Here is a 25,425-nt window from a genome sequence, read left to right on the forward strand (position 1 = left end):
AGAATTTGGCATAAAGCCTCTCCGATCTCAGAACTCCGAGGATCTCCCTCAAATGCTTCTCATGTTGCTCTCTGGATCTCGAATACACCAAAATATCATCGATGAATACGATCACCGAGTGATCCAACATCGGCCTGTACACTCTGTTCATGAGATCCATGAACACCGCCGGTGCATTGGTGAGTCCGAAAGGCATCACTACAAACTCGTAATGCCCATAACGAGTCCTGAACGCTGTCTTCTGGATGTCCTCATCTCGCACCCTCACCTGATGATACCCAGACCTCAAATCGATATTGGAGCACCAAGATGCTCCCTGCAACTGATCGAACTAATTGTCGATCCTCGGCAACGGGTAACGGTTCTTGACCGTCAGCTTGTTCAACTCCCGGTAATCAATGCACATCCGGTGTGAACCATCCTTTTTCTTGACAAAAAGGATAGGCGCTCCCCACGGCGAGCTGCTCGGCTGAATAAACCCCTTCCCCAGCAACTCTTGAAGTTGCGAGGATAACTCCTGCATCTCTGGAGGCGCAAGGCGATAGGGCACCTTGGCGATAGGCGCGGCCCCCGGAACCAAATCGATACTGAACTCCACTTGCCTCACGGGAGGCACACCCGAAAACTCCTCCGGAAATACGTCCGAAAACTCACGCACTATCGGAACCTCATCAACTGACCTCGGTCTCTCTGAATCAACCCTCGTATCCATCACATACGCTACAAAGCCCCTACAGCCCTGTTGTATACACTGTCTCGCTCTAGCGGCCGAACAAAATGCTGACCCAGAACGTGTACCCTCGCCGTACACCGTAAGAACTCCCCCACTAGGGTCTCGTATGGTCACCAACTGTCGCTTGCAGTCGATAACCACTCCGAATATGCTCAACCAGTCCATGCCCACGATGACACAGACATCCCCCATCGCAATAAGAACTAAATCAATCGGGAATTCAACATCGAAAATCTCGAGTACACACCCTCGGATCACCTCTATGGCATACACCGCCCTCTCGTCAGCTATGGAAACTCTCAAAGGTCGACTCAACACCTCATGACTAACACTGATGTGCTGACTAAAAGCCAAAGATACAAAAGACCGACTCGCACTCGAGTCAAATAACACCAAGGCATGTACAGAACTCACAAGAAAAGTACCTACGCATAACATAATATAAGCACAATATATCAACATCAAAATAAATACACGAAAGAATACATACCAGCCACGACATCGGGCGCTGCGCGGACCTCCTCCGCGGTCAACTAAAAGGCTCTCCCTCGTGCCTTCGGTGCCTCGGCCTTCACTGGCCGACTTTCAGTAGCTCTGATAGCAGCAGGGGCAGATCCCTGAGATGCTCCCTGTGCTGATCCCCGCAGCTGTGGACACTCTGCCTTCCGGTGTCCGGTCTGGTTGCAGTGAAAACATACTGCAAACCCCTTGGGGCAATCCTTGGCCATATGCCATTCCTTGTCACATTTGTAGCAAGACCCTGCTCTGCACACCCCATCGTGGCTCTTGCCGCACTTGCCACAAGTGCGACCCCTCTGACTCCCTGGTCTTGGATCAGCGGGCTTGGCCCGCTTGGCTACCGGCTAAGACTACACCGGTCGCCGATCCTTCCCCTGAGACTCAGCCTCTTCCCTAGCCTGGGTCTCCAGCTCTATCTCCCTCTTCCGGGCATTTGCCTGAATCTCGGCAAATGTCCGGTACGTCGAGTTCGCCACGAACTCTCGTATATCCCTCCCCAAAATGCTCAGATATCGACTCATACGTGCCTGCTCGGAGGACACGTGCTCTGGGCAGAACATCGCCCGCTCATGGAACATCCTCGTAATCACTGTAACAGACTCAGTACCCTGCTTGAGGGTCAGAAACTCCTCGGCCAAACACTCCCTCTCCACCTGGGGAACGTACTCATCTCGGAACATATCAGTGAACCTCTCCTAGGTCACTACAGCAAGCTCAGCAGGCGTATAGTGTGCCGTCACAAACTTCCACCAATCCTTCGCTCCCAAGCGAAGCTGGTTCAGCGCGAACCGGACTCTCAAATGCTCTGGAGATGAGCAAGTAAAGAAACACCCCTCTATGTCTGAAATCCACCTCATCGCCGCAATCAGGTCGTGGGTCCTGTCAAACTCCGGTGGTTTTGTGTTGTTGAACTCTCGGAACAGCAACGCATCACCACCCTGCGGCCTAGTCGCAGCTATAGCTACAGTGGCCGCAGCAACAACATCCTCAGAAAGAGCAGCGTATCTCTCATCAAATGTCTCTAACAGTGTGGTCTTGATAGACCCGAACATCTCTGGTATCTCTGCCCTGATGGCCGCAACCACCTCCTCGTGGATGATCCTACGGATATCCTCGTCACTCGTACCGTTGCTCTCTGGTGTGTGGCGTGTCCCAACCATGATCCCTCTCTCTCTGAAACACAACATGAAAACATATCAGGGACTTGCTCAAGTATACTCACACTCGACTACTCCACCCTACTTGTTTCTTGGTACTCAAAGGATTCTTACTTGGATTGTGCACTGACCCGGTGTCTTCAGTAGTACGGGCCCAATACTACCGTCCACACCACATCAACATTCACCCCAAGTCCTCCTCCCAGAGTCCCAATCCCAAGCACTATACTCTCTCAAATCATATGATACTCGCTAGCAGATCTCTCATAACCTCCTCGCTGCTATCTAAACACTCTGAAGCATCCCTAGCAGCAAGACTCCTAGACTAAGGCATCACATATCAGGCCACTCTAGTACTAATAAGAATACCTAGTTTACTCTAACATGCATAATATAACTCATCACATATCATATCATATCATATCTCATAACACTTATTGTAATGGTATTTTGGGAAATCATCGTTCGGGCGTTGGATGTTTTTACACACGACTCTGCTATGTTTTGTCTCGAAAGCTCTTTTTATTCTTTTGAAAACTATTTTATTATCGAAATTTCCTCTAATCCTCAGTTTGAGTTTAGATACGCCCGAAGGTGCACCCGAATCCCTCAAACCAAGGCTCTGATACCAACTTATAACACCGTAAAAATTAAAACATATTTTCGCATTTTTAAAACACATTTTCCAAACACATTTATTAATAAAATGTCATTGTATCATATCCTTGTTTCACAAAACATCCCCCAAGATCGAAATACATGAAATCCCATGTGTGTGTGCGCGTACGAATCATGCCGGCGCCTTCCCGCGGTCATCACTGGTACCTAAAACACATAACACGTAACACTGTAAGCATAAAGCTTAGTGAGTTCCCCAAAATACCATTCTAACATGTATTAGCCACTCGAGGCTATAACTCTGTTGACCCTCTGGTCAAAGTGTCTCAGTGGGACCCTCCAGCCCCAACTCTCTATGGGCCCTCTGGCCCTAACCCTATGGACCCGAAGGTCCTAACTTTATGGACCCACTGGTCCTACTCTGTAAACTCTGAATCATGCATATCACATATCACAATAATCACAACACATAAATAACATGCAAATACACTGGCACATAACTCTGAAATACACTGTCACATAACTCTGTTACCACGCTAGGTAAAGTATAGTGAGAAGACTTACCTCTGGTATCTCGGTAAATCTCTGTCTCGGTAAACGCTGGCCTAGCCTCCGCCTAATCATATGAAATAAATACCCTATTTAATATAACTCTCAAAGGCTAGACTATGTCCTCTTATGACACTCTCAGAAGGGTAAAAGACCATTTTACCCCTCTCATAACTCAAAAGGCCCCACAATAGACCATACCCTAAAAGTCAACCAAAAGTCAACTTTCCGGGTTACGCTGCGCGTACCAGATGTGTACGCTGAGCGTACCCGGGTGCCTCTCATAATCAGGGAACGCCACCCAGTACGCGACGCGTACTGGGATTACGCTCGGCGTACTCCCTGACTTCAGCCCCTTAGCTCTTGAGGTCTTAAACAGTTAAGACCCACGTCCAATTTCTAGATCTGACCACATCTAAGCCTCTTAATCCATAAAGTTGATGACTTTAAGCCTTTGCATGGCTGAACAAGCCACCAACTCCTATAATATTCCATCCTCTAACTCTAAAAGGCTTATTACTCAAGCATGACCTCAAACTAACAACCAAGATGGAAACTTTATGGTTCTAAATCACTAATATCACTGAGAATGGACAGATCTCGGACCATGGAGCACCTTACACTCATAAAAGTCTCCACCTTTGGGGTTTTTAACCCTAGAAATGGCACATGCAACAGCAACCAAAAGAAGAGGAAAGTTTTGAACTTTATACCTCTAAATGTAGCCCCTTTCTCTGTAGATCTCATATCCAAATTGGCACTTCAAGCTTTAGCTTCCAAGAGCTCCTTTCCTTCTTCTTCACTAAGTCACCAAAACACAATTAGCTCCAACAACACTCACACACTCTAAGGACGATGGGAGGCTCTCTCTTAGGGGTTCACTCACTGATATGGAGGCTGAGAAATGAGCCTTAGCACCCTTTAAATAGTGCACAAGACGGATTAGGGTTTTTGCTCCTGGGCCGGGTACGCCCGGCGTAACTTTGGGTACGCCCAGCGTACCTTGGCGACTCCGCGTCCAAACTAAGCGCATGAGTACGCGCAGCGTACCCCTCTGGTACGCCCAACATACTCACTTGCTAGTTTCCCTCCACTCAATGACTAATCATGACCAATTGACAAAGAATAAGGGTGAAAGAAATGCACCTGAATCTCGAAGTGTTACAACTAGGGTCGTTTTAGAAGCCTAACCCTGTAGATTTGAGCATTTTAGGGTCCCATTGTCCATAAAAATGCAAGCTTGGAGGTGTTTATGGACTCATGCATGTGTTAAGACCCCCTTGTTAAGTTATTTTGAGATTTAGAGCCCCCATTAAGCCATGTATGCACATAAAGCTGCCAACTTTGCGTGATAAGTCACCTTAAGGAAATTAGCTCTAGAATATGAAGTAATGGTTGAACGAATTAAGTGCTTAATAGAATTGTTAAGGAACCTGGGGAGTATGTTGGATGTACCCAATTAGTACGATGCGCGTACTGACCTCGGAGTGGGTACACTAAGCGTATCAGCTGAGTACGCCCCACGTACTCATCATATGAGCAAAATGGACTTAGTATTCTCGGTTTGGGCCATGGAGGGGATTTCTTCAGTTGGGCCTCGTGGGACCATTAGACCTTTGTTTTGGGCCGTTGGCAAGTACCGTGGGGTTCCTTTGGTTGTGGCATTGAAGAATTCTTAAAATTTTATAAACTTAAAGTTTATAAAATATAAACTTTGTATTTAGGTAAAAGACAAAAGAATCCAACTAGTCGAAAAGGTTGTGCATGACTTATTAATAATACCATATGAAATAAAATTAGTTATAATCTTTTATAATTATTATTTTCACAAAACAATAATTATTACCTAATAGAATACAAGAATTAATATTATTTATTAATAATCGTATTAATAATAAATATACAAAATGTGTCAACTTGATAAATGTGTGACCTTATAGAATTATATATTATAAGCAATGTCACTCAATAATGATTCTTGGGCATATAGATTCAACAATCTCTATATTGATACCCTGACTTCGGGGGACTGTAAGTCATTAAATATGAAATCAAAATTGACAAAATTATAGTATAAAATCATTTACAAACTCTAAACTACACTTTGAGAAAAACCAAATGTCAATCCGACTTAAAAAAAATGAGACATGCATGTTTTAAAATTTTCACATAATACAAAGTAGAAAAACAAATAGTTGAAAAGTTGAAAATTTTCAGCTTTGACATCTCAATTTTGGGGGATTGTAAGTTATTAAATATTAAACCAAAAATGTCAAAATTATAGTATAAACTTATTTACAAACTCTAAACTACAAGTTGGAAAAACCTTTATGTCAATCCGACTTCAAATGAATGCGATATGCATGCTTTAAATTTTTCATACAAACCGGTTCCGGTCCCTAAAAGTGCTTCCGGTTCCGGTTCTTAAACCCAGTGTACCTGGACCCGACAGACCCAAACCCGAATTACATGGAACCATGATAAACCCATTCTTTAGACCTGAAACTCGAATCGATTCGACATATTTTGGTTCTAACAATTCCGATTCTAGTTCGATTTTTCCGATTTTAAATCTCATCACTATTCCTTAGTAAAAAAATTGCAAACCATAGGGACCATGTTTGGAGTTTTCTCATAAACGACTATCCAACGACATGGAACACTTAGCATTGGCCTATCACTCAAATTCACAACATTGATTCAATTGGCATTAATGTTTTAAAACCCGGGTCAACCCGGCCGGTTAAACCGGTTGGACCGTGACCCGGGGTAGAAGGCGGGTCAATTAAGAACGGTTTTTTGTAAAATACGGACCGGATCGAACCGGCCGGGTTTCTCCTAAACCGCGGTTCGACCGCTTATATTGAACCGGTTAAAACCGGATTGACCCGTTTTAATAAGGTTTGGATAGTTGGATATAAGTAGCGAACGCAAAAACAACGAGCCATTTGAACTTTGTGGATATCAAATTATTGGTTTTATATGTTTATTCATTATACTGGAAAGTAAAAATAGTAAAAAAAAGAAAAAAACCATAAACCTGATTAACCCGGTAACCGGTTGAACAGGTTGATCCATGAACCCTTTGTCATCACACCGGTCAATGACCCGGATTTTAAAACATTGATCGGCATTGACACAACAGGAATATTTCGTCTCTTTCAAGAAGTATGCTTTCGTTTGGGAGGGTTGGAATTCGGATATCGAAATTTTGGTTCGTATCATAGGCGATGAAAGAACCATCGGAGACGAAGCACCCTAACACCACGGAAAGGAACTCGAAAACGAAAGGGAAGAACAACAATTTTGAGTTTTGTAAAGTATGCAAGCTCAATCACAATCTAGGTCGCCGCCATAACTACCTTCCTAACCACGTCAAATCGCTCTCAACTTTCCTATCTCGATTTCAGTCCAAACTCTCCGATGTACGGCTTTTTCTTAAGAACCCTAACTTACTTCGTCCAGAGCTTGCGTCTCGCAATAGGTTTTGGTGCGTCTTTTGCGATTCTGATGTTGCGGAGAACGACAGTTCTTTTGCCTGGTGAGCAAGTTACCACCATCGTACGCATTTACACATCAATGCACATATTAAGCAGGCGTAATCTGCTTTTTTCATTGAGAAATCTAAGTAGAACCAGAATATCGTATCTTCTGGTTATAAGTTCTATCGTTTATAACCTCCTAGGTTTTAATGGTGTAGCATTCTAGTGACTCTAGACGGGCTTGACCATTTACACGAACAAAGCTGTAGAACGTTAGCGGATTTTTGGATGTGAGTCTAAAATTCTCAAATTAATCCTTTCCAGTGTTTGATTTTGATTATTTAGGCTTAAAGTTATAGGAAGTTGGTGATATAGTAGGAAATTAATTATGTACCTATAACTCAATCAACCGTTTGATCTGATTTTAGGCAATAATCACTTTGAAGGGGCACATCTAGACATCCTTATGTATTCATATGCTTGTCAGACATTTTTGAGAAACAAATTTTCATGTAGAACCCAGTTTGAAGTTCATGCCCTTTGTGATGCCAGTCACGAACAATTTCAATGGAAAATCAACAAAACCATGTTTCAAGCTAATAAATAAAGTCGTGTTTAGCTACAGTCATCTTATTTCATTTCAAATTCTTTTTGTCAGTGAAAATGCAATTAGCCATCTTGCAAGTGCAGATCACTTGAAAAACTTAAAAAGTTTTATGTGGAAACATGGTGGGGGAATGGATCGAATTGATGGTTTCCGGATTTCAGAGGCAGATATTGCTAAGGTAGTTCTTTTTTAGCCTCTTAAGCTAAATCTTCTTGTTTATATTATGCCTTACACTACAAAAATAGACAATAGACAGATTTATAAGTAGAACCTTACAGACACTTATGACTTCAGTCTACATGTTTTTGCAGTATGAAAAGAAGTGCATATCAATGAAGAAGGAATGTGCTAATGAACAATCTCATGGCCCTATGATTGGACCTTCAAATGATATCCACAATGAACTGAAATTTGATTATGTAGATAACTTTGACAGACATAATTCAAGTTTTCTAAATGGTGTTTCACCTTTACAATATCATACAAATGAGAAATATCAGGTATCCCATTCAGATATGTCTGGAGGTTATGATGACAAATTGTTGCTGTTGGGTTCAAATGCAAAGCGTTCAAGTAACTTAAAAGGTGATTGATTGTCTGTCCATAATACATAATTTATTGATTTACCCCTTGTTATTTTACTTTCATGATTTATATAGTCTTATTAAAACTTTCTTTTGTGCTCATGTAATGTTACTACTCAGGTAATGCAGGCAAAAGCTGCTTAAATGAAGGTTATCCTGACAATAAACCGGTATGTTTCCAATGAGCATAATTCCTGTTATTTTCGTGACAACATATTATAGTTTTGACAAAATTGGTTTATTTTCTGCTTGTTCTTTGGGTTCATTTTTTGCCATTATTTTGGCACACACTAATGTGATAGGGGAAGATATGCCAGGTATATGCACATAACAGGGAAGCTAATGGGGATGATAGTTCATTAGGTATCATTTACAATTTCACTTTATTTGCCACTCTTAATGTTTCACCTTTTTGCCAATTAATGCAAATGACACAAGTATACAACCATGTTTTCTTCACCAATTTATGCAACAATGTCTCACCTTTTTACCAATCATGCAACTGACACGAATTATACAACCATGTTTTTACTGGTTAAACATGTTAATGATAAAATTATGCATATTTTGGTCCTAGAATGAAACGTGGTTTGCATATTTCATAACAAAAACGTTTTCTTTTTTTGCTTAAATTGGGGAAAAGAGGTGAAATGTTGTTACATTAACAAACATTTAACCTTTCTCTATATTACTATTACAACAAGTGTTGTAGAACCACATGCCACCTAAAATATTATTAATTTTGTGATAGGTTTGCAGAAGCTCACTCGAATTTCTTCTACAGTCCATGAAACGGACACCGGAAACGTGCATTCCGGAGCACCCCCTCCTTGGTTTAATGCAAAGAATGGAATTCATGTTGATCCTGGAATGGAAACAGATCCTGTGATAAAACCTGTAAAATCAAAGTTAAATCCTAAAAGGGTTGGAGCTGCTTGGGCTGAAAAAAGAAAGATAGAAATGGAGATGGAGAGAAATGGGGAACTACCTGCTAAGAGATTTGATGGCAGCTGGCTTCCAAATTTCGGTAGAGTATGGCAATCAGGAAGCAGAAAAGACTCCCGGAAAGAATTTCAGGTGGAAACCAAGAAACCTCTCAAGGATGAAAAAAATCATTCTGATGATTCATCGTTGCAATTGCAGCCTTATATAAGCAAACGAATGGTAAGTTTATAGATCTATGATGTTTTTTATTAGCTTTCTGATTCAAAATTTATTTCTTCATGAATTGAAAATTATTATTTCATGTCTTTCTTGTTTCCTTTGGTGTTATGATTTGCAGCGCAGAGAAGCCAATGAATGATTGCTTCTGCTATGATGACTTTGTATTTTGATGAGTATAAATTTCAGAGGCAAAATGAGAAATTGGTGGATTGGAACTGACAACTCATAGGGTACGTACATATTGCAAGTAAATTAAAAAACTATGTCAATTGTCATATTGATATTTGTGGTCCATTATGTAATAACTAATGGGGTTAAGCTTTTTTTGGGTCAAATAAAAAAAAGCCCTTACAATTGATAACTTGAGACGACTTTAAGTCTAAAAATGTAAATGTGGAATCTTAGGAAACACATTTCAGACACATGATACTAATAAGTTATTTGAATATTAATAAAATAACAAAGAATGCACATTAACAAGACAAAGTTACCAAAAGGCCTTTGGCCCAAAGGCATCAAGGTGTTTGAATAGTTTGGAAGCAGGATTTAAACGGGGTGTGTGTTAAATGGTCCATGTGGTTTTCAAAAAAGTCTCAAGTCCAGGACAGTTTTGAGTGCTACTCCTCTTATGATTCTAATTCCTTAAATGGTTGGTAGTTTTGTTTAACACCATTAAAACTACTCTTAAGTCATTGTAAGTAACATTTTACTCCTTTCTTATTCTTATTTTTATTTTTTAACTAACCCTTTTAATAAATCATTCCCAACCCCTCATACCACCTCCAATTCTCTACCTTCATCAACAAAACCCTTAAACACATTCTTGTAAGCCAAAACCAAAGGACTTCATGTATAACTCAACTCAGTAAAAAAGTCCAAAGCATCATGAATCGCCCCCAAGTTTGGATACTCGTGTTTCAACAAGCATCTGGGCTGAAGCACGAGTATCAAGTGGAAAAGGAGGTTGAGCATCAAGTGGTACCGACACTTGTATAAGGAGGAGGAGGAGGAGGAGGTACTTGAAAGAGGACCAAGTTGTGCTAAAAGATCACCGCCACCATCATTGGGAGCAAGTAGTGGTAGAAAAGGTGGAGGGTGAGATAGTTAAGCATTAACTTTCATTTCTGTTATCATATGATGTCCCATAGTAACGTGTTTGTTGGAAGTTCGAAACCTGGACCCTACGTGCTCTGCAAGAAAGGGATAGAGGTCATAATATATTGCAAAACCAACAACAATTTTCTGTCAATTGTGTTTTCCTGAAATCAATTTATTAACATTGAATTGACGCTTGCAAAAGCAATTAGGAATACGTATCTGAATATGTAATGATGATGTCTGATTTTTTTTATATATATATAAAATAAGAGATTATAAACTTATAATTGTCATATATGATTCTAGACACAAGAAATTGTTGAAGGTGGAACAGAAATTCTAGACGAAAGAGATTATCAACTTAAATAGAGCGTGCAAAAGGTTTCATGCAATTCATCTTGTTTTTTTTTCTTGTGTATAATCATATATATAATCATATATGATAATTATTAAGCTGATAATATCTTATTTTAAAAACAAAAATGTATATGAGGGTACAATGGTCATTTGCTCAAATTAAGACATTTTATCTAGTTCCAGAAAAAAAAACATCATCATTATCCATTCAAATATCTTATTTCTATTTTTTTTATAGGCGTCAATTCAATGTGGTAAACTGGTTTTGGGCAAATAATTGGTAGAAACTGCACTTGGTTATGCACTATATTGGGGCCTCTATTCATTTTCTCAAGATCCGGCTTTTCTACAAACACGCTGCTATGAGACATTATATGATAACACAAATGAATGCTCATGGTCAACTACCTCATCCTCCATCTTTTCTACCATCATTTGCATCCGGTGGTGATGATGATCTTTTAACATAATTTGATCCTCTTTCAACTACCTCCTCCTCTTGGACAACACTACTTGATGCTCTACTTTCTGCTGCTCCAGTAAGAGATTAAAAGATTCCCCAATTTTCCTCCCCATCAACTACTTTTGAATCAAATTCTTGTAAGTCGCCTGCTACGGTTTAACACCACATGTGTTGGTCATTTCAACAAGCACCTTGTGGCTTGTGTGTGTGCGCCAATGGTCATGTTTTGGCAAAAAGTCCGTTTACTAAAACATCTAAAAGATTTGCATCAGCCTAACAGTTTCTCGATCATATTTACAGAAAAGATCAGAGCTTTATTGACTTTGTTGGCTGAACATTGTCCTTGAATTACAATCGTCCACGTCTTGATGTCAGGAATGCATCATATTGGACTTATTAAAATCCCAATGAATCGATAAATACGCTTGATTATCGATGAATAAACCTTCTTCTTTCATTTTTGAGCACTAAACAAGAACTTATTTTATTACTATATTCCGATAAACTTGAAACATTAAGCTATAAATAAAACGAACTGGGCTGAAAACCTTGTTTTTTAATGATTTAGCTAAAGAAATCAAAAGTCTTATGGGAATGTTTTTCACAGTTTCTTTAGAATATACTTTCTTTGGTGAAATTGGAATTTGACTTCAACAACTCTTGTTCTAATGTTGCAGACAATTTTTCCTAAAAAAACAAGGATTAAGATTTTTTTTTCTAGTTTCAAAGAAAATAACATTTTTTCATGGAGATTGAGAAATAGTGGATGTGATGTATGCCTATTACAACTTCGGAACTTCCAGTTCGCAGAAATTGTTCTCTATGGCAAGTAAGTTGACTAAATTAAACTTTTACCTTTTCTAGGTACTTGTAAGCATCATTTTCCTAGATTTAAGTAAAAATAGGTATTCTTAGGCTGTCAAATTGGGCAGTTGTTTCGTATTTTTATCTACACGACACGATAAAATTTTATGTAATATGAACACGACATGACACGATGTCGTGTTTTTTTCTTCCACTAACACAAAAACGAACCAATTAAAACACAATAACACGACTTTACACGATAAAGATGACATTACATAACCATTAGTTTATTTAATTCATACTTAATGAAACATAACACGACAAAAACGGCAAACACGAAAAACACATGCTCAATTGTGTCAATTTCATGTTGATTTGTGAACATGAACACGAAACAAACACGCCTTACAGTGCCTTAGACTAACAATTTACATTTCTATCTCCTTGAATCTCTTGTTATGCATGTACATTTGTACTGCTACTTGTGATATAAGAAGATGAGTGAGTCAGGTTGAGAAACATGGTGAGTAAATAGAAATTTCATATATATATATATATATATATATATATATATATATATATATATATATATATATATATATATATATAAGGTTGAGTTCAATTGAGACAATGATATTTTGTGAGACATGGGGACAAAATCTAAACCATTCAACCACCATGATCTATGGCTGAGATTAAATCAAAACAAAACATAAAGAGGCGGTGACATTTATGTAATTTTTTCAAACTTTAGGATTAGTGAAAAAAACGGAGGGGTGGTAACATAAATTTACTTTTAATTGATTTGCAATTGTGATTCAAACAGTTTTATTCATTCTTCAAGCTCTGGAAAAACCCTCACCTACCACCGAACCCTAAAAATCATATTTCTTCGTGATATGCAATCTTGATGGAAGAACTGAATACCTTTCAACTTTTTCTTATTCTTGATTTTGATTTGCTTTGCATTGATCTTCCTGTCATCATTAAATCGATTGCGATTTTAAGTATGATACTTTTCTCCAAAACCCCTCAATAAAACCCTAAGAAACTGATTCTGGTTCTTCTTCTAAAAACCATGATTTCATTCTACCATAAATCAAATCTTGAATACCTCTGATTTTGGATCTCTTTATTCCGATTATGATCATCAAGAATGAATATTTTAACAATCGGGTAAGATGAAACTAACATATCCTTTAGTTTATTTTTTATGAGTTTGATTTCTATGAATTCAATGTTTATATGATTTTTCTTTCTATATGATTTCAATTTCTATGAATCATGGATTATTGATTTATATTTCATGATTTGGTAACTAATGGAATCTCCTGTTTGTTGTAAAGCTTTAGAATGTTATTGACTTTTTATGTTTGCAATTAGTCTGAGTTAACTTGTTTCATATTCGATTGACTTAACAACATTATATCTCACTAGATATTTATTCTGAGTTTTATGCTTGTAAATATTAGTAGAATGTTACGATGATTAATGTTTGTTGTTAATTTAAGATATTTTTTTAAGAACATATATTTTGTTAGTCTTCTGGTTAATATGTATGTAACTATAACTGATTAGTGTATGGTTTTTCTTAGAAAATAAGAAATAATGTAATTTTATTAAAATACATTATAGCAAAGTTACTTTCAGTAAGTAGGATGAACTTGCTTTAGTAATCCAAGGAACTTATAACCAATTATGGTGTATTGTTAATGTGACAGATCTAAAAGTATTTTGGTAACATGTAAGTAAGCGAAAATGTGGAATTTTGACTTAGGTAAATAAGGTTTTCTATAGAATAAGAAGCTTACATATTTTATGTTGCATGTATGCTGCAAAGTATTATATACATACAATAAACAAGCACAAGAACAAAAAAAAAATTAACAAATCAAAGGAATAAGGAAAGGTTGATAAGGAGGCTCATTAAAAATGGTGAGGGATTTGATCGATATAAGGAACACATTAGAATGATGTGAATAAAATTTCCGGAAGATTTAGAAATCTTTGATCATGTATGATATGGTAGTGTTTTTGTTTGTTTGAATGTTGGTTATCTTTTTAATCTTGAACAGTTGGTATGATTTTTTTGAATGTTTGGTGAATGTTTCATAGAATAATAGTCATGGTTAAAATATATTTATGCTTTGAACAATCAGGAATGTCATGCTTTTATCATGCATTTTGGAGTTGGGCTATGCGTTTCTTATTGACATGTCGAAGACGACAATGCCACAAGCATGCTTTATCCATACTATTGGAAGAATCCAAACATAATACATCATTTCCTAGGTTATCTACAACCATAATAGTTTCATAAATTCCATTACAAGGCAATGCTTCAAAATATAAAACACCATTTAGATAAGCATAAATCGAACATTTCTCATTATCAAACGAATATCTAAATCCTTGTCTAAACAAGCCATGAAATGAAATGACGTTTCTTGCCATTTCTAGCGAATAGCAACAATTATTTAAATCTAAACCTAATCCATTACTAAGCGCTAAAGAATACACTCCAATCTTGGTGATAGATGACGATCTTCTGTTCCCCATGATTAGATTTATTCTTCCACGCTCCACATCCCTATCTCTTCTTAGTCCCTGCAAATCAGAACATATGTGAAAACCATATACTGTATCAAGAACCCAAGAAATAACATGTGATGAATGATTAGATTTAATTGTGTAAATACCTGCGAAAGACAGCTTGATCTTCCCATCCTTGATGGCTTGCAGATATTCCGGGCAGCTTCTCTTCCAATGCCCTATTTTGTGGCAGTGGTGGCACTCTGCCTCCTTTGGGTTTGAGTTGGGCTTAGCAGAACCAACTTTGGTTCCTCTAGAAGAGGTACCATCTTGGGGCTTTCCCTTGTGGTGGCTCTTTGAAGGAGCCTTCCTCTTCTTGCCCCTCCCTTGCCCAATGGCCAAAACAGGAGCAGCGGGTGGAGTGGGAGTTGATGCAACAGACTTGTCCTTGAGGTTGCTCTCAACAGTCCTTAGGAGCCCTTGGAGTTTGCTTAAGGTGACCTTTTATTTGTTCATATGGTAGGTCATCCTAAATTGGTTGTAGCACGAGGGAAAGGAGTGGAGAATGATGTCGATTGCCAAATCTTCCCCAAAATTAATATTTAACTTGCGAAGACGATCAACATACATCTGCATCTTTTTCAAATGCGAGGTTAGGGACTCCCCACTTCCCATCTTAGCGGTGATCATGTTGGTGATGATCTCATAGCGCTCTTGCCTTGCGCTTTGGTGGTACCTCTCCAGCAAATCTTGGTGCATTTCATATGAATACATGTCCTCATAGGACTTTTGGAGTTCAAGATTCATAGTGGCCAGCATGATGCAATGAACTTTTGTTGCATCAAGCACGTGGGCCTCAAAGACGGCCATTTCTTCGGGAGTAGCGATTTCTGGATTGATCTTTTCAAGCTTCTCGTCGAGGACATATTCTTTGTCATCGTAACGAGCAATCATGCGAATGTATCTAATCCATTCGTTGAAATTCGATCCATCAAACGTCACTTTTTGACATAGGCTCATTAGCGAGAATGAACCAGGAGCAGCGTTGTTCACGTTTGCGTTAAACATCTGCAATTAGAAAGGAACAAAGTTTGATTAGAATTGAATCCCTAATTAAACACCCAAAATGAGAAATTAGGGCTAGGATCCAACAACATTATTTACACATTAGAAAAGGGATGCCGTAATCCAACATGCAAATAATTTAGAGGTAAGTGAATGACGATTCACTAATTTTCCACCATGAAAAACATAAAAGGCTTAAGTTTTAAATGTATTGAAAATTCCAAGATCCATTTGAGATTCATTCAACTTTTCAATGGCATGTTTAAATCTCGATATGCCCCTCTAGTTTGTGACTGGGATGCCGAGGATCACAAAGCGGGTGTGAATAACCATGCAAATGTACATGGTGCCCTCATTGTTACAGTCACCTATTCGATGTGCCGGTTAACCACACACGCTCCACTAACATAAAAGGCTTAAGTTTTAAATGTATTGAAAATTCCAAGATTCATTTGAGATTCATTCAACTTTTCAATGGCATGTTTAAATCTCGATATGCCCCTCTAGTTTGTGACTGGGATGCCGATGATCACAAAGCGGATGTGAATAACCATGCAAATGTACATGGTGCCCTCATTGTTACAGTCACCTATTCGATGTGTCGGTTAACCACACACGCTCCATTAACTTCTTAGCAAGGGTGCAAAGTATAATTTCATGGGATTGCATCTATTCACTTTTGCCTAAAGTAACCAAGATTGAGAATTTTGTAAAAAATGTTTAGTTACTTTATATAGATTCATTATACTTATTAATGAGGAGAGGATTGCCCTATCCTATCCGTTTGGCTAACGGCCCTCCACCAATCAAGGAAGCGGTGGGTAAGAGTGGATACCCATTAAACGACCATTTTATAGGCCATAACCTTATACCCCCTTATAGATCGGCTTCGTGAATGAGGCCTACTAACGGTAAGACTAGCATTTTAGTTATATATATATATATATATATATATATATATATATATATATATATATATATATATATATGTATAGTATAGGGTGTATTTTAAACACTTCAAAATACTAGGGTTTTAATTTCAATGTTAAAATTTTCGAAATTTAAGACTTTTTAAATTAAAATTTTAAATATTAAAACTCTTGATTTAATAATTATCTTAGATTAAACAATTAATTTGAATTATTAAATCATAAAGGATTACCTTAAATTAAACAATTAATTTATCCTAATCCCTTAAATCCCTCTAGATTTCGAAAAACATGGGATGGGATCATTCAAAATCTTTAATTACCATATTTAAACATTTAAAAGATAATTACAAGATATTGGATTATCCAAATCCCTAAAATTTAGGATCTTATCTTGGGGAGGAGGCTAATTTCGATTTCAAGGGTTGGCAAACCCTAGAATTCGAAATCTTGGGCACAAAGAAAAGGGCTTGATAACCCTTATCAAAATTTTCGAAAAACAGGGTTCAAGAACCCTAGTTTCGAAATTCTTGCCTTCTAGGGTTTATTGGCCATAAACCCTAAAGTGTCAAATTCATACAATTGTATAATTCTAATTGAAAACAAATAACCATACGCTCTGATACCATTGATGGGTTTTATACAAACAGTCTTATGTGTGCATGCAACCCTAGATTTGGATCTATGTTTTCACTATTAGATACACAACATTATGAACACAAGAAGAACCCTAGCATGCATCTAGGTATTTCGAAATTTAGATGGTAGAAAGAATCACATACCCTCTTGTTGTTATATTGTAATAACAACTCAAATCTTTAATCTCCTTGTCTATAAAAGCAAGTACCACAAGTGTAGTACCTCTAATGGCTCACAAACACCAAGAGCAAATGGAATGGAAAGAGAAAGAGAGGGGAGAGGCAGAAAATCGGCTCTAGGTCTTATTGGGATCAAGTGGCCGATTTTCTTAGGCCTAAGGGGTCTTTATATAGGGTAGAGATTAGGGTTTCAGTCCTTATCCTTATCTGGTTACTTGCCCACCAAACAGCCCATAAGATAAGCCTAGAATCCTTATCTTGGACGAATTCTAAAGCCCTATCACTTTGAATTCGTCCACGATATCCATAGGGCATCCATTGCCCTAATTTGCAACTATCACATAATTACAATTCATCCCCTCTAGTTTAATTAATTACTTTTGATTACAAAATTAATTCTCAATTAATTATTAACCAATATTAATTAAACAAATATGATTTCTCTTTTAATATATCATTCTTATAATATATTAATAAATCATAATAACCTCTTTCTCTATTATTTCTCCAGTCAAATTGCTTTGGTGAAGGCAACCCAAAAGGACCATGCACAACCGGGTCAAGTACTTACCAAATATGGTTATGGACTTAGACACTAATTCGACAGTGCACTTCGGTGCTGCCACGTCATCAACATAGCTAATTTTTCGCAGATCTTCAAACAGCCATAACTTTCTCGTATAGCTCCATTTTCGACGTTCTTTATATCCCCATATTCCTCTCGACAAGCCCTATAACTTTCATTAAGGTCTCAACATCTATTTCTTGCTCTAACAAAATTTATATTTAGACCGGTTGAGACTGTTAAAGTCCGTGTGAAATTCGTAACTTCTGCATACGAACTCCGTTGTCGACTGTATTTATATCGATGGGTCCATATTCACGAGATATTCAATTTCCATTTAGATTGTTTCGGATAACAACATACCAATTTGAATTTCGATTTCTGTGCCTGCACTGCTACGTAAAAACTTCGAAAAATTATAACTTCCTTTCACGAAGTCAGATTTGAACGTTCTTTATATACACGTTCTCGATTTAACGACTACTACAATTTTTTTAGATATCTTAGGCTAAAAAGCAATTGATCAAATATTCACTTTTTTACAATACGCATAGTCGTGTCGATTTAATCGGGAAATTTCGAAAAAAACATAACTTCTTAATACGAAGCCAGATTTCAACGTTATTTATATGTACAAAATCATTGTCACATATACTATAATTTTGGTTATGCTTATTTATCCTAAATAATCTTCTATTAAAAAGTCAGTTTTAACGCTTATTATGCCTTAATTGACTTAACCCGAATCTACGGATGTTACAGACGACAGAGGTAGCATGCAGCCACCACCACCTCCGACCTCAATTAGATTGGTTCTCCGACGGATGGCTTTGCACTGTTACCTCTTCACATGACCATTTTTCTAGTGGATCAAGTAGGATCGAAGATGCTAATTGGATATGGGAAAAAGAAAAAGATGATGTGTTTTTTTGGACTATCTATTTTTCTATGGTTGATCCGACAGTCGGTGGTGGTCTGATGATGGTGATGGTTTGACAAATGGTGGTATCTGGCAGGCGGCGGTGCTTCAACAGACAGCGATGGTCTGACAGCCGGTGATATCCGACAACGAGAGAGAGAGAGAGAGAGAGAGAGAGAGAGAGAGAGAGAGAGAGAGAGAGAGAGAGAGAAGTGAGGTGGGGTGGTGTGAGTGTGACATTTCTTTTTTGTTTTTCAATTAAAATAATAAGAAAAAAATAAAAAGAAATTAATGAAAAACATATTTGTCATTTTAAAGTACATATTTATCATTTTAAATTGGGTATTAAAAAAAAACGACAACCATAAAAACAAAAACCACACGTATTAAAACTGAAATATTCACCACCAAACTTTTTGAATCTAAAACCACAATTTTTTAACAAGAACTAATTTTGCATTTTTGTCTTCAATTATATATCCCTCAACGTGTATCATGAGTTTTACTAATTAAAATTTTTTCGTCTACGATTACGACAATAAATAAAGTAAGTTGGTGGGCATAGATTCCGATGAACTTTGATTGATTGTAATCAGAATGCATTAACGGATTTCAAGCTGATTACATTCCAACATGTCATTCCCACCGATCGCTCATCCTTCAACGTGTTTTCTGAGATTTATTGATCTAAAAACCCCGAAATCTTTTAAAAAATTAATTATTTTTTGTAAATAAGTACCAAGTTATTTGGATCCTTCTCTCACACAGCTCTCTTTGTGTTTGACAATTCCATGGAGGGCAACGCAGAATCGCCGCTTCTTACCACATACAACGTCGAAGATATCGGTCCGATCAAAGGAGTAAATGACTTCTTTGTCCAATTTGGCATCGAGTCAAAGAAGCTTTGGTACCTTGCAGCTCCTGCGATTTTCACTTCTGTGTGTCAGTATTCACTCGCCGCAGTCACTCAAACGTTCACCGGTCATGTTGGAACTCTCGATCTCGCAGCTTTCTCTATAGAAAACTCAGTCATTGGTGACTTCTCTTTTGGAATCATGGTTAGTTCTGTATAGTATAGTTTATCGTACTTTGTTTCAGATAATTAATGGATCGATCGATCTACAAGTTTTTGAAATTCGAAATCGAATACGATGTATGAAATTGACAGATGGGAATGGGGAGTGCACTGGAGACTTTGTGTGGGCAAGCATATGGAGCAGGGCAGTTGGATATGTTAGGAATATATATGCAGAGATCGTGGGTTATCCTCTTCGTTTCTGCTCTTATCATGATGTTTTTCTACATCTTCGCGACTCCATTACTCCTCTTAATCGGACAAACCGAAGCTATATCTCATGCAGCAGGGAAGGTGGCGATATGGATGATTCCGCAGCTCTTCGCTTACGCTTTCAACTTTCCGATCGCCAAGTTTCTTCAGTCGCAGAGTAAGATAATGGTGATGGCTTACATATCGGCGGGAACGTTGATCGTTCATACGTTTTTTAGCTGGCTTTTCATGTTGAAATTGGGATGGGGGTTAGCTGGCGGAGCTTTGGTGCTGAACCTGTCATGGTGGATGATGGTGATCGCTCAGATGATTTATATTCTGAGCGGGACCTGTGGTCGAGCATGGTCAGGGTTTAGCTGGGACGCCTTCAATGGTCTTTGGGGCTTCGTGAAGCTGTCTATGGCGTCAGCTGTCATGATGTGGTATGTAACTAACACCATTAATTACCATCTTACCCCTTAACTAAAATAATAGTAGTAGTATTTTTTTTTCATGAACTAATTACATTCACACGTGATATGTTCTCTTTGACTTCAAATTAAAAATGACATAAATTTGATAAACAAATAGCTTGTTCCTAGAAAGTTGGTTTTATAAAATTTTTGAGAGATCAAAAGGGATGCGGATGCTTTATTTATCACCGGGCAAAGATGAATACGGTTGCTGACAAAATATTGTCAATGTTCCGTGATTGACTTGCCTCATGAACCGATGAGGTCTATCATTTTTTTTATTTGACAAATATAAGAAATGTAAACAAGTAATAAAATCATTATTGTGATCTGTCTCATTCTTAATGTTACCTTATCAAGACGTATTTTAGATATTTAATAGTTAAAAAAACATATATTCCTTCCATCCTAAAATTATCCACAGATAAAAAAAACACATATTAAATAAAAATATTAATTATCACTAACCTTATTAAATAAAATGACAGCTGTACCATTTTGTTGCATTTAAGTTCGGGTAAATGACACACAAAATACTCTTTTTACATAGAAATTCAATTTTGACACCGTGTTTTTTTTTGTGTTAATTTTGATACTATGTTTTCCAGTTTGTTACAATTCTGACAACTTGACCGGTTAACCAGGTTACATGCTGACGTGGTATGATGACGTGTCAGTTTTTGATGACGTGGCATGCTGACATGATATGCTGACGTGTCAAAATTGATTTTTTTTTCCACAAAAACACTAAGTTTTCACTTTTTTTCGATTTTGACACTAAGTTTAATTTTTTATTTCAATTTTGAAACTATGTTTTTTTTTTTGTTCCAATCGAACATCATTTATCAAATTTTGTTCAATTTTGTCTATTTTCCATTTGAAACCGTATAAATATATTTTTTTATTACATTTTAAACCATATAAACATATTTTTTTCGTTCAAAAACCACATTTTTATTTAAATACAAAGTGTTTTTTTTCTTATATTCAAAGCATTAGTTATATTATTTATAATCAAACTAACCATAAGCTTCTAATAAGATGTAAAAAATTGATGGGTTGCAAACTTGATATCTGAGTTTTGATCGACTACATGCCTCTAAACCTCCAAAAACATTTTAAAGTTGCATATTTAATATAAAATACAATTTTTATATAACTAATACATATTTATATATAAAAATATGGTTTGAGTTTAAAAAAATATATTTATACAAAACTATGGTTTTTAAATGAAAAAAAAAACATATTTATACGGTTTAAATGTATTAAAAAAATATTTATACGATTTCAAATAGAAAATTGTCAACATTGAACGAAATTGGAAAAAATGATGTTGGATTTGAAACAAACATAGTGTCAAATTTGAAAGAAAAAATTAAACTTAGTGTCAAAATCGAAAAAAAATGAAAACTTAGTGTTTTTTGTGAGAAAAAAATTCAATTTTGACATGTCAGCATATAATGTCAGCATGCCACGTCATCAAAACTGACACGTCATCATGTCACGTCAGCATATAACCTGGTTAACCGGTCAAGTGGTCAGAATTGTAACAAATTGGATTTCTGTGTCAAAATCGAATTTCTGTGTCAAAATCGAATTTCTGTGTAAAAACAGTGTTTTTTGTACCATTTACCATTTAAGTTCATGATAGTTTAACTAATAATGAGGAGTATTTTGATAAAAATGATATTTATTTTTAGAAATAAATTATTATTTTGAGACAAACCAAAAAAAAACATGGACTATAGAAAAGTAACGTGTTAATGTAAATAATTTGATTAAGTTGAAAATAACGTTCAAAATTATAATTTTGGTCAGTTTGGAAATATGGTATTTTATGGTATTGATACTTTTTGCTGGATATCTAAAGAATGCTGAAGTTGCAGTTGATTCACTCTCCATCTGGTGAGTGTTAATTATTGTTTTTTTTTTTTTTAATTATCAATATTTACTATATAATTTGTTGTATAATATTAATTCCTGTTATTAATTAATTAATTTGTAACAAATGTTGCAGCACCAACATTCTTGGGTGGGTGGTAATGGTTGCATTTGGATTTAATGCAGCTATCAGGTTAGCTAGCATTTAATATAAATAACAACTACCTTTAAATCCAACATATATAATCAAAAGCAACACTAGAATTAATAATTAAAATCAGAAATCGATACAGTGTAAGGGTGTCAAATGAATTAGGGGCATCCCATCCAAGAACAGCTAAATTCTCAGTGGTGGTGGTGGTGACTTCAGCATTTCTCATGGGTGTTTTAATGGCTGCCATTCTTATCATCTTTCGACATCAGTATCCAGCCATATTTGTTGAAAGTATCGAAGTTCAACATGCCGTTTATGCTCTTACTTCATTGCTAGCAGCTTGTATTGTCATTAACAATATTCAACCCGTGCTCTCCGGTATGTTAAATATATAATATTAAAATCCAAAACTAATCTACACAAATTATATTAATAATAAACTCTGACCGACACTAAAATAAGTTCAACATTAAATATATATATTTTTTTAATTCTTGTTCCATATTGATTTTTTTTGTTGGTGTTCATACGTTCTGTAATTATTAAATCTTTTATACAACTAAATATTTACCAAAAACTCGAATGTTGAATTATATCTTGTATAAAAATCGTTTTATGCAAGTTAATTAATATTTATTGTTTTAATAAATGTATGATTAATGGGGAACTAACATATATGCATGTGTATGTGTTTAAAAATGTAGGGGTGGCAATTGGTGCAGGGTGGCAAGCCGTGATTGCTTATATAAATATTACTTGCTACTACATCTTTGGCATCCCTTTGGGTCTTATTCTCGGATTTGTAGCCAAGTGGGGTGTAAAGGTCCGTACATTTTTGTTCCATCATATTTAAATCAACCGAATTACAAGTTGATATTTGCGAATATGGCAGGGTATATGGATAGGGATGATGATTGGAACTGTGATACAAACTTTAGTATTGGTTTGGATTTGCTATACAACCAACTGGGAAAAAGAGGTACTTTTCATCATATAATTTATAATCAAAATTTTAAATGTCATTTGTTTTTTGGTTTTCTTTTAAAAATAAACATAATAGGGGGATTTTATTGATGTAAATTGCAGGCATCCATGGCAGAAAACAGAATTAAACAATGGTCAGGTAAAAAACCAAAACCGGTGGAGGGAGAGAAATAAAAGGTTTAATGTCGTTAAGGCCAGTCAAAAATAGGTCTGTCGACAGAGAGCAATTAAAAAGTGTTAAAAAGAAGGTGAACATTTCTCAATCTATACTTTGAAGGTGAATTTAAATACTTCTAACTTGGTTTGTTTGTATTTTAGGTTTATAAATTGAAAAGGGTTCAAGTAGAATATTGAAGCTGGAGGGCTGTTTGAGAATGTTTTAGATATAGAGGGGCTGAGAATGAAGATTGTAGAGGGACTAAATGTGGACGACAGTGGGAGAAAGACAATTAGGATGTGTGCATACATATTCTCCTATATTGATGGTGTATTGTTCTCAAAGGTGTCATATACACTATATAAATGTTATTAAATAGAGAATAGTGTTGTTTTGAGAAATATTTTCTCTCTTATTTTGTTCTTAGTTCGTCTTTTTCATCTTAAACCGTAGATCTCTATGTAGTTTGTTTGTCTTCTTTATCAATACATAGAGTTTAGAGATGTGTTGTTTGTATTTGTACGAGTGTAGTACAAATATTCTGTGTAATATGTGAGATTGAGAAATAGATTAGATTTCTTGTATACGTTTAGTGCAAGGTTTCAATTCTATTCATATTGAACTGGTTCTAAAGGGAACCGTTTTTTGATTTATTGAGTTTTTCTACAAAAAATTTAGTAAAATTAGGGATACTTATTTTGTTTTATGTCAACTATTGAGTTGAGTTGAGTTGTCTTGGTTTTGCTAGAAATTTCATTTTAACTTAATACTTTTTATAGAGTCTGAACCCTTTATCCAAGCATAAGGAAATGGTATAAAGGTTTTAAAGGGGGGAGATGCATAAAGGAAGGCCAGACCACAAGATGTTGTATGTTGTCAATTAACATATATGTAAAGTACAAGATCGTATTTCTAAAAGAATCCTTACAAAGCATGGGTAGACCCAAACATATATAAAGTCATAAAATATTACGTTTAGATGATGTGAGACACATTTACACTAAAAATACTCATTTTTAGAGATCGATGCTCAACGAAGATAGAAAATGGGGGGTTTAGGCCATGTTTGACAAAAATAAACTAACTAATTGTAATTTGTTGTTTGGTAAAACCACAAAACTAGCATATAAGCTAGTTTTGATAAACTACTTTGAAATAGCTTTTGATACGCTTATGGAGTTTTATAAATTTTCCAAATATATATATATATATATATATATGTGTGTGTGTGTGTGTGTGTGTGTGTGTGTGTGTGTGTGTGTGTGTGTGTGTGCGCGCGCGCGCCAAAGATTATCTCTCTAAAAAAATCCTTTAAGCATCTACAATTGAGATTCAAAGAGTTGAATGAGATATCGAACCTTGTTGTCATTTAATGGATAAAATTATAACATTATAAGATGCCACCTTCAAATTCAATGAATTTAGAATTTAATGGTCATTGAACATTTCAATGGGAAAAAAGAAAGATTTCTAATACTTAAAAAATATTTAAATATGTACAATTAAACTTTGTAGAGTTCAATGCATTGCAGAAAAAAAG

At 36.3% G+C, this 25,425-nt stretch overlaps 2 protein-coding genes across 8 annotated transcripts; both read left to right on the forward strand.

Annotated features, from left to right (window-relative positions):
• The first annotated feature begins 6,707 nt into the window (after positions 1 to 6,707).
• On the forward strand, positions 6,708 to 11,648 carry LOC111920163 (TITAN-like protein). 6 transcript variants are annotated; one of them, XR_006189018.1, is made up of 10 exons: positions 6,708 to 7,117; positions 7,277 to 7,348; positions 7,717 to 7,843; positions 7,977 to 8,250; positions 8,370 to 8,419; positions 8,552 to 8,612; positions 9,001 to 9,413; positions 9,532 to 9,643; positions 10,818 to 10,892; positions 11,107 to 11,648. XR_006189018.1 is itself a non-coding variant. In XM_042900023.2 (8 exons), exons 1-8 carry the CDS (start codon positions 6,807 to 6,809, stop codon positions 9,550 to 9,552), a joined length of 1,329 nt encoding a protein of 442 aa, XP_042755957.1. In that variant the 5' UTR covers positions 6,708 to 6,806; the 3' UTR covers positions 9,553 to 9,835. The 6 variants fall into 6 exon arrangements, 4 of the variants coding, with proteins under 4 accessions (XP_042755957.1, XP_042755961.1, XP_042755962.1 ...); XR_006189019.1 differs by lacking the exon at positions 10,818 to 10,892; XM_042900023.2 differs by lacking the exons at positions 10,818 to 10,892; positions 11,107 to 11,648 and having other exon boundaries at positions 9,532 to 9,835.
• Positions 11,649 to 19,416: 7,768 nt separating this feature from the next.
• On the forward strand, positions 19,417 to 24,471 carry LOC111920164 (protein DETOXIFICATION 31). 2 transcript variants are annotated; one of them, XM_042900029.2, is made up of 9 exons: positions 19,417 to 20,024; positions 20,135 to 20,676; positions 22,528 to 22,614; positions 22,727 to 22,783; positions 22,872 to 23,122; positions 23,449 to 23,567; positions 23,637 to 23,723; positions 23,831 to 23,976; positions 24,047 to 24,471. In XM_042900029.2, exons 1-8 carry the CDS (start codon positions 19,758 to 19,760, stop codon positions 23,900 to 23,902), a joined length of 1,482 nt encoding a protein of 493 aa, XP_042755963.1. In that variant the 5' UTR covers positions 19,417 to 19,757; the 3' UTR covers positions 23,903 to 23,976; positions 24,047 to 24,471. The 2 variants fall into 2 exon arrangements, with proteins under 2 accessions (XP_042755963.1, XP_042755965.1); XM_042900031.2 differs by having other exon boundaries at positions 19,418 to 20,024; positions 22,884 to 23,122.
• The last annotated feature ends 954 nt before the right edge of the window (positions 24,472 to 25,425 follow it).

This window comes from Lactuca sativa, chromosome 1 (genome assembly GCF_002870075.4).
Source record: "Lactuca sativa cultivar Salinas chromosome 1, Lsat_Salinas_v11, whole genome shotgun sequence".
NCBI lineage: Eukaryota > Viridiplantae > Streptophyta > Magnoliopsida > Asterales > Asteraceae > Lactuca > Lactuca sativa.